At 44.5% G+C, this 10747-nt stretch overlaps 1 protein-coding gene across 1 annotated transcript; it reads left to right on the forward strand.

The window, feature by feature from the left end:
* Positions 1-7541: 7541 nt before the first annotated feature.
* On the forward strand, positions 7542-10517 carry LOC308461525 (olfactory receptor 2G3-like; the record flags this gene model as incomplete). The annotated part of the gene is made up of 2 exons (XM_080978522.1): positions 7542-7582; positions 9542-10517. Exon 2 carries the CDS (start codon positions 9579-9581, stop codon positions 10515-10517), a length of 939 nt encoding a protein of 312 aa, XP_080834648.1. The 5' UTR covers positions 7542-7582; positions 9542-9578.
* Positions 10518-10747: the final 230 nt, after the last annotated feature.

Below are 10747 nucleotides of genomic sequence, written 5' to 3' on the forward strand. Positions count from 1 at the left end.
AACACTCGAAGGCCGCACAGGCTACCGAGCAGCCCATGGGCATGGCCTTATCAAAGTAAAATTCCCCGTCGAACTGAAATCCCAACAACCAGAAGTCATCAGGATGAATTGGAAGCAGCCGAAATGCAGACTCAATGTCACATTTGGCTAGCAGGGCACCCTGTCCAAATTTTCTTATCATTTTGATCGCTTGATCAAGCGAGGCATACTTCACCGAACAAAGCTCCGGGGGAATAACATCATTTACTGATGTGCCCCTAGGGTGTGAAAGGTTGTGTATCAGGCGAAATTCCCCCGGAGCTTTTTTAGGAACCATACCTAAGGGTGAAATATGCAGATTAGGAAAGGGTGGAACGGCAAAAGGGCCTGCCATACGGCGTAGAGCCAGTTCTTTCCCAATTTTCTTACGCGCCACGTCAGGCATATCCTTCACAGACTTCTGGTTTGAAGGGTTTCTAGCTACAGGATTTGCCGCCACTGGGATTCGAAAACCCAGGGAAAAACCGTCACGCAAATAAGATGCTAAGAGGGTATAACTGTAACAATGACAACAACGGCTGTAGCCTAACCGGGGTATGAGCTAAGGAGGAAAGTACACTATTTTCCTGCACCGGCGGCTGCAGCCTGGGGCGCGGCTTTCGGGGGCTGCTGTGAGCCCCACCCCTTCCGAAAGGGCCGTCGAACCCCTGCACAGGCAGAAGCTGGATGGTTCCCTGAACACTTCTCACAACTATGAGAATATCTGCAGAATTGGCGCTGACAGGTTCCTTTGTTAAAATCCCAACAAAAGAACTTGCGACCCGTCTTAGCTGGCACAATCCTAGTTTTTTGCGATTCAGGGATCTTATTGTCAATACGTGGAGCCACATAAGTGGTCCATACATCTAAATCCTTTCGGTCCCAGCGGGCAGTGGGGATCTTGGCAGCCCTGCGTCTGAAATTCTCATCATAAGAAATCGCAGCAGACGCTCCAGCCATCGTAAATGCTGAGCGAACTATGGACAAATAAACCCATAAATGCATGGACCTCCGTGGGTAGGCCGCTGCCACCACTCCAGCGAACACCTGGAAACTATCCAGCCATCGCTCGAAGGTCCTTTCAACCTTTGGCAAAACCACCCTCTTTTTCGTGGCTGCCAAACCTCTATCCTGGGAGTCCTGACACTCCTGAGGGGGTGCCAAGCTAAATATATCAATGTAACGGCCATCCAGAATCCTAGATCGCAGCTTTGTAGTCAAGTGGGCACCTGGTATAATATCCCTAGCTGAGTTGGTGGAAACTTTCACATCAGGCATGAGGACCCCTTCCAGACAGTCCTGCACCGCCCCATACTTTGCCCTGTGAGAGTTTGCCCTCCGCTCCCAAGCCCATTTTGGAAGTCCCGATGTCTCCCCAAAGCCCCAGTATAGCGAAAGCGAAGCTTCCTCATCACTACTGGAGGTTTGAGACGAAGTACCTGCGGAAGAGGATGAGGTGTCTCTCCGTCTCCTCTTAGCACGCTTCTTGGAACTCTTTTTCCGGCGACGGAGCCCACCAGAAGACGACTTTGGAGGGAGAGGAAGGCTGTCCTCCACCGAAGACTCAGATGCGTCGCCTTGCAGCACAACGCCTGGAACTGACTGAGAAGAGACTACAGGTGAATGACCAGGAACAGACCTCACCACTGATGAGGACTGTACAACTGAACCCCGTGCCGCCCGAATCCGGGCGGATGACCTCCGCCTGGTCGGACCCCTGGGGCCGCCCCGTACCCTTGGCGCTGCAGCCTGGGAGACAGGTGAGACCGACGACTGGGACAATTGATTAGTACGCGAAAGACCCCCAGCTAACAAATCCTCCCCCTCATCTTCAGCCGAAGATGACACCGAAGGAGGTGCGTCAACAGGCGGCGCTGGACTAGCAGAAGAAGTCGTCGGAGTCGAGCAGCGTTGAATCAAACCATCCATTTCAGCCTCAACACGTGCTAACACCACTGGGTCACTGGCCAAGCCAGTGACCATGGACTGAAGGCGTCTCAAAGATCGCTGTGGCACTGGAGAACGCAAAGCTTGGGACGGGCCTTTTATGGGCCGCTTCGCTGAGGAAGCGAGATCAAGCCTCCGTGACACCTTCTTCTTTGGAGCCATACCTGCTACTAGTAAAAAAGACAAATAATAGAATTAATGCAAGGCTACACCAGTGCTCTTTGTTATAATGAATAGTCAATCAGCCTGAAAAACAATCAATCCCGATAGGTGCAACTATATGGCTCACCAGCAGGTGGCGCAGCCAGTAATCAAGGCCAATGGTATAGCTGCGTTTCAATAAACGGCCACTAGAGGCCAGCACGCAATGAGGAGGCAGTAGAAAATGGCGCTCCCGCCAAAATTCCCCAAAATGGAGGCCTCCCAACTGACTTCAGGCAGAAGGCCTCCCCCAATGCCCAAAGCAGGCCGCAAGCAGGCCTCCAACCACCAAAGCCGCTGTGCGCGCTAAGCGCCACCGGCTAAAGCTGGAACGTCCGAGGAGGGCCCCCCCGCAGCCTAAAACGGCCCAACTCAGCAGGCCGCAGGCGCCGAAGCGCGGCAAAAGCCGCTACCGCTCGGAGCCGGGTGGGGGGGGTGCCCAAATAGGCCCCGAGCCCAAGGCACGTCCCACGGCCTCCCCCAGCTCCCCCAGGCACTCCCCGCTATACCCGGGCCAAGAGGGGAAAGGCTTGACTAAGCCTCCCCAAGCCCGGCCCAAACAGGGCCGAATAAGCAAGCGCCGAGCGCCGCGTGCGAATCGGCGGCTCCAACGGCGCCTGCGCGGAGCCTCCGCGCCAGCCGGCCCGCCCCGGCTAGTAAGAGCGCGCCGAAGCGCGCGAAAAGGGGGCCGCCGCAGTGAGAGGCCAGGGGAGGACTACGGTAAGCACCCGCTTTTTTCTCTAGTAACCCTACGAAGTGGGGGGGGGAATGGTAAAGCTCCGAGGGCCCGAAGGTCAACCAGCCCCGTCCCCGGCGCCTCGGCTACGAACCGGGCCGAAAGGCCTAGGGTCCGCCCCCCCCCTCCTGGCCACCCCCAGCAGCCCCACAGGACCAAAAGCCCACGAGGAAAGTTGGGGGGGGAAGGCTAGTAAAATGGAAACAAGAGTCAGAACAAAAACAAATAAAAATTGAAAACTAAAGACAAAGAACCTGGAAAATAAATTAAAGAAGGGGGGGGTAGACTTTGGGGAGATAAACACAAAAGGCCAAGATCAAATAAATAAATAAAATAAAATAGGAGAAAATGAGGAATGAGATATAGATTTATACAACCGGTCTTTAGCTGTGTTCGATCCGATGCCCACAGCGAAAGAGAAAGCAACTCTCTGTGGGCCTTCCTTAAATATCCTCTGATCTCCACCCCCAAAGTGGCAACATACAAATTGCCCCAGCAACACCATCACCAATCCTTGCCAGGCCCTTTCCTTCAATTTTGCCTGGCAACTACAGGGTGCTTTGCCTAGCCCCAGCCGCAACACGTGCTCTCCTTTAATGAGAACACGCTTTGTAAATGTGCTCCTTCCTCTACCCCAGCTACAACAAAACATCTCTCTCCTATATTAGTCTCTACAGCATATGTATTTTTCCATTGTCTCCTGAGACAGAAGGATGCCAGCAACAAAATGTGTTCCGATATTTACCGGTAGATATTTTTGTGAACTGCTTCAAGTACAGATGTATTTGTAGAATATGTGGTTTATAAATAAATCGACTCTGACTATATTAATTACCTGGAACTCTATGCTCTGGTTTCAGAGCTTTGTTCAGACACAGTAGTGATGTGTAACAAGGGTTGGTTGGATCAGTATATTTCTAGTCTGTATCACCATTGCAAATATTAATTTAATTCTGCATTAAAGTGTGATGATGCATACATATATAAAGAAATCCATGTCAAAATGTTAAGTTTAGCATTCAAAAATGTATTTTTCTCACAAAATGTATTTTTCTAAATATAATTTAAAATGAACATTTGATAATGCACTTACACATTTTACATGAACTGAGAACACAAATTTGTGAGAAGTACAAAATCCACCTGATTCATTAATTTGGGACATCATGTGACATCATATGTCATATGTGACATCAACTGTGGGGCAGCTATAGGTGGGACTTGGACAAAAAAGGCTTTGCAGGCACTGCAGATCAGTTGATTGTAGGGCTGTCATTTGGGGTGTCTTGGTTTTTACTTTTTGAAATATGGCAATTCTAGTTGATTTGTGGTGTCTGCTAAGCCCCCTTGCACAGTGCTTCCCAGGTAACTGAAACCCAGCTGACCGTTGGTGCTTAGGAAGTACTGCACAAGAAGCTTTGCATGCCTCCTTTGGAAAGAAAAGCATTCCCTGTTTTTAAAAGGTGCATTTTCTTCCCTTTGCAAAGGAAGTAGTTTATATTCAAAGTTCTTCCCCCAGCAAATATGTGAATTTTCAAATAAATAATGCATTAAAAAAAAGAAGAAGACTTGAGAGACTACTGATTAATAGACTTAGTCATGAGCCTGTTTGAGTTTGGCTTATTGGGAGATATCTGATCCTTGTGTCAACCCCATAAGCCTTCCTGTGAAACTCACATCTAGATTATATATATATGTGTGTGTGTGTTAAAGTTTGTGTGCCACCCCACCCCCAATCTCTGCCAAGTGGTAGCAAGATTCCAGGGGGTTCCATGTACTCAACCAGGGTTGTGCCTAGGAAATCAAGGAATAGTAGAGATTAAGGTCTTTAATAAATATGGGTTATTTTACAAATATTTACACATGGGCTTGGGGAGAATTCACAATATTACATCTCAGGAGGAGGCTTTCCTTCACTGTAGCCCAGCATTGGATTCCCAGGCATCTCCATGCCTATCTCCCAACCTGCCTCCAGCCAGTTCACCATGATGGTTCAGTCTTCAAAACAGCTTGTGGAGTCCTCCCTTTTCTTCTCCAACCTCTATTTACTCACCCCACTTATCTAGACCTCTTTTATTTTACCAAAAGGGCACATTTTTCCTGTGTGACATCATGCCTCCTGTAACTGTCCCCTCCCAATTCTGCTATTTACCCTGAGCTCAGGCAGAAGGTCAGTGGCTGGCCATTGTCCAGTAATTACACCTTAATGGCCCTTCTTCCCAGGCGATTTTTTGGTTTAGTCTGGCACCTTCCCTTTCATACTGCAAACATAATCTAAATTCTGCCATATAATAATTTCCAACGTTCCCTAACTCTAGCTCAGGGGTCAGCACCCTAAAACTCATGGGCCAGAAGCAGCCCGCGGAGGTCATTTGACTGGCCCACAAGCAGTCCCCAAACTGAGCTGCCTGCTCTCGGGCTGCGCTAACCCGATGCAGTGTGGTGCAGGGACTTGCTTCCGCGGCACCGGAAATCGCGTCTGCGCACGCGCAGACACCAAAAATCACAGGCGCACATGCTCCCAATCCGGCCCATGGAGGGATCGGCCCAGGCAAGATAAACCTTGTTGACCCCTCCTGTAGCAGTTATGGGTGCCTTCGCCCACCCAACTCTGTTTCTCCAGATCTGTAACAATATAACATGGCCCTAAAAATCTCTTTAAAGGTTGTCCATTTTAACCTTCCATTATCCTGTAAGTGTTTTGTTTTTTTAAGGGAGTGGTAATTTCTGCTGAGTCCATTTCATAGTAAGACGTGCAAAGTTAATTGGAGCCTGGGGATTTTCTAACTACTAATAAAGCCATCATATAGAAGATAGGAGTAAATATAGAAGTTTTTTTTATCATCCTCTTCTGCATTCATGTGGTATGAACTGTATACAAGTAGGTCATATTATTCAATACTATTCAGCTTATCTGCTTAAGACCAAACACAATAGGAATTAAACACACTATGGGTTGGATCCAAAAGAAGGTAGTTATGGAATCAATGGGACAACGTAAGTCTAATTTATTTCAATGAGACTACCTGTACTGTGCTTGGATGAAGGTGGAGCTGAAGGGATCTTCTTGACTGGTTCCCATTTTTTACAATTATTGAATCTCCAGAATAGAGGGGTACTGTACCCTGGGAATGTCAATGACAGACCCTCCAAGTTTCCCTGTTTTCCAGGGACATCCCTGATTTAGAGAAGCCGCTCTGTTTTCTGATTTGATCCCGGAATGTCCCACTTTTCCTTAGGACTTCCCTATTTTCATTGGAGAAATATGGGGGAGGTATGGACTATTTGCCTCCCAAGCCGTCTAAAGGCAATTCTGTATAGAGAAGTGTGTTGTTTTTTAAAAAAAAATGTTTAATGTTTTATTACATTTTTATATATGTTGAAAGCTGCCCAGAGTGGCTGGGGCAACCCACTAAGATGTGTGGGATATAAATAGTAAAATTATAATTATGGAATGATAAAGCGTGTTCTCCAATAAATGAGAGCACGTGTTGCAGTGTGGGCCACCGGGCCAGGCCTCTTGTTGCCCAGCAGGTTAATAGTTGTTGCCTGGCATTATGATTGGGTAACCAGGTTGCTGGGGCAAATTGTATGTTGCAAATTGGGTGGGTGGGACCATAGTCTTTAAATATTGGTGCACTCTGGTTTCTCTTTCTCTTTGCAGAGTGCATCGGATCACCCGCCCGCCCACCCTCTTTTCCGGTTGACCTTGCTTTGCCTGTCATGGTGTCGTCTGCTTTGGAGCAGGGGCCTAGTAGGAATTTTGCCATTTGGTGATTGGCTGTGCCATTTGGTTTTTGCCTACTGCTCAGCAATTCGTCACAACTTGTAAGGTTGCAGTTAGGCATTGGTTATAATATGCTGGTGGTGGAGGGGTCAGGATAGGCTGTGCCTGCCCCTCCTATTGCGCTGAAGGGAATTCCGTTAAAGGAATCCTGGGGCTTGCCACGATTTCATCCAATCCCTGTCATGGGACCAGGGCCGCCCAATCCCTGTCATGGGAATCCCTGTCATGGGACCAGGGCCGGCAAGCTTTCGGGGAGCTGCTGGGGTGAGCGGCATGGGTCCGACGCTTAGCTCAAATGACCGCCAAGTTTGACTTTCCCTTCTACTGGCTACCGATTGGACCTCGGGGTGTCAGTTCTGTCCCTGGCGGGGGGACAGATAGTCATAACCAATGTCTAAACAATCACTCACTGATTTTGTATTTTAATAAAGTTGTGGCCAAAATAGTGCCCAAAAACCAAAACCAAAATTATGTGTTATGTGTGAAGTTATTTGAGGGGTGGCCTGGGGACCTACACACGCAATTCCATTCTCCTATTTTCATTGGAGAAATATTGGAGGCCATGCAATGTAGTGTCTCTTGCTGTTATCTTGGGTTTTTCCCCCAGGAACAAATAAACATATTGGACTGTCTCTAATTCTGTCCTTCAACTCACACAATGTTCTTTGATTCAGCAGAGGTTTTTGTGAAGATGGGCAGAGGGAAGGGAACTCTGCAAATCCATCCTTTCTCTGGCAACCTGCCATGATATTCTGTGGAGACTTTGAGCCCTTTGGAGTAGAGGTTGAATGGAACAGGGGCTGCAGAGGCAAAAGAGTGCCAGTGACAATTGCTTTCATCCTTACTATAAATTTCAGCTTGATCAGAGACTTAGGTGAACAAGACAAAACTAGGTACAATCCTTGATTTAAAAGAAAAGAATAAATGAAAGGAATGAAACATATTCTGATATTGCTATTAGTGTGTACTGAGAATGTTAACTAGACTCTACTTTCACAATTGAAGGCAGTGGCTCTCTGAATAACATTTACTGTACTGGTAAAATGGAGAAAATGCTCTTGTACTTAGATTCAGTCTCTGGGCCTGCTTCCTATTTTTATTTAGTTATTATTATTAAAATTACACTTCACCTTTCTCTCCAAAATAGTCCAGATATCAGATAGACCAATGTGTGAATAGAATGCTGGACTAGATCCAGCAGGGCTCTTTCTGTTTTTATGCTCTTAAAAGACTTTGATTCTTTGAGAACTCAGTTCTGGTTCATTTCCTACACCCTACTCCTATATTTCATCTCCATTCTTTATTATTAACATCACATCTCAACAGAAAATCTGCATGGCAGTAAGAGTGTCATTTATGTACCTTCCAAGTACGGGTCACTAATGTTTCCATTTGTCAGTGAATTTAAACACCAGCATTATTGTCAATGTAACATCAAGGCCAAAGAGCAATGAATGTACATATTACAATTAAGGTAGGTTAAGGTACTATAAGGAGAGTGTATCAATTAGACTTTTATTTCCCTCCCTTTCTCCCCTGGGAAATTAAATTGAAATCAATGGGATTTCTTCTCAATAAAACTCTTAGAATTCAAATAAAAATAATTGAGGATACAAGTGCATGGAGCAAAAGTGGTATGGAGATAATGGAATGTATTCTAGAAAGAAAGGAATATTAATATATTTGTATAAGCACATCTCTTCAAATGTGCTTTTTGTATGTGTTGGAGGGGAGCTTGTAGTATTAAACAAATATGGTAAGCTTCCCTAGGCAAGAGAAATATGTAACCTTTAAGACGAGTGTGGTGGGCAAACATAAGTATAGACTGGCCAGCTTGATGCTGCTTTTACCAGTCATGTTGAATTGTGATAATACTGCAGATTTTTGTAGATTTATTGGACTTCATTGCGTTAGTTATATGTTCATGTTTTATCTTTTTATTTTACAGCTCCTAGCCTATCTGCCCACCTAACCTAATCTGCATTGAGTATATACATAGAAACCTAGTTTAACTATATAATCTGATATCTACCTCCATGGGAAGAAACCCTTGCTTCGGCTGACCTCTGTTAACATCTGTTAATCAAGCAGGAAGGAAGGAAGGGAAGAAGGAATCCTATTTAAACTCAGATAGGGAAAAGTGAATATAATGAGATTTATTTCTATTGTTATGATTAGGATGCATGCAAGTAAGGAATAGAACAATATTTAAAATTATTATTAAGGCATATAACAAAAAAAAAAAAAAGATTGGAAAAACTATTAAAACAATTTTTTAAAATCATAAATGAGTTGCCTTCCAGATATTGTTGGGCTACAATGCCCACCAATCCTGACTATTTGCCGGTGGGAAGTTTAATCCAACAATACCCGAAAGCCAACCTGTACTATCATTGCTCAAAATAACTTTTTTTTTATGTAACTTTTTACATTTGTCTCTATTTCTTCCTAGCTCTGCTCTGCTTTCATATCTATGAAATTTCTATTGCCTGTATGATCAAAGAACTCTTTTTTCTTTCCTAAATTGTTGCATAGTTCACAATTTTATAGTTATTGTTCCATAGATCACAAATTTATAATTTTATCATAAACAATAAGTTACATCAGACAGAAAACAACCTTACTGATCTTTTCCAGACTTAGCATATGCAAAAGAGCATAAAACTGAAAACTAAAACTTGACTTGACAAACTGATGGAGATATGCCTAGTGAAGTTATAGAACAACATTGCTTAAATTGTATTTTGTGTTAGATGAATGATACTTTAAATGTAGGATTTAGGTTTAGGATATATGATGATACATCTATATTATCACATTCTAAAAGGTAGTTTTGTCTGCTCTTCTCCCAGGTTCCCCCCTCCCAATAGTTGGAATCGATGGGGCATTATGAGACCAACAAATGATACAGAAGTTTGGGAATTCATGCTTTTGGGTTTTTCTAATCATCCAGAAATGGAACCTTTACTCTTTGCAATCTTCTTCTTTCTATATGCTGCAACCCTTCTTGGGAACATTAGTATAATTTGCTTGGCCACAGCAGATCCCCATCTGCATACTCCCATGTATTTTTTCCTCCAACACTTGGCATTTCTGAACCTTTGCTACACCACTGCTGTGGTCCCCAAAATGTTGGCCAACCTGATATCCACCAAGAAAACTATATCATATCATTTGTGCATGATGCAAACCTATATCTCCCTCTTTATGGGAGCAGCAGAATGTCTCCTTCTAGCAGTGATGGCATTTGACCGCTATGTAGCAGTGTGTCATCCCTTGCGTTACACCACAATAATGAGCTACCGTGTTTGTGTGAAGACTGCTGCAGCATCTTGGACCATCAGTTTTCTAGTCTCTGTGGTTCCACTCTACTTATCTTTGCCCCCTCTTTGTGGACCCTATGTTATTAATCATGTTTTCTGTGAGGCTCCCATTCTGCTGCACATGATCTGTACTGATACCACTTTAAATGAACTTCTGATGTTGATAGGGGGTGCAGGCACTTTAATGTTGCCCTTTATCCTGGTTCTGGTGTCCTACGGCTACATCATTGCTGCTATCATCAGAATTCGTACCACTAGTGGCAGACACAAAGCTTTTTCCACATGCTCTTCCCATCTAACAGTAGTGACCATCTATTATGGCACAGGAATGTTCATGTACATGAGGCCAAAATCATTTTACTCCCCTGAGAATGATAAAATGATTTCTATATTTTATGCAGTAATCAATCCTATGCTAAATCCCATTATATATAGTTTCAGGAACAAGGAAGTCAAAGAGGCATTAATGAGAGCTCTGGGAAGGAATGTATTGAACAAGACATAATAGAAATGTATTGTTAACAATGGAAGAGTGTTCATCAATGGTACTGTATTTTAAAATATGCATTAAATTTCTAATAAACCAAATAAGAATTTCATTATAAAGCATCTTGCGTACTGCCATAAAATGATCCAGGGCCAGCAATAATGTAGATATAATGAAGGACATGCTAAATTAAGGAAGACTAATAGATTCTTAAATTCCTGGGCTCTGGGGTGGGGGATTGTGTCAGT

Source organism: Podarcis pityusensis, assembly GCF_964106645.2.
Source record: "Podarcis pityusensis genome assembly, chromosome: 13".
Classification (NCBI taxonomy): Eukaryota; Metazoa; Chordata; class Lepidosauria; order Squamata; family Lacertidae; genus Podarcis; species Podarcis pityusensis.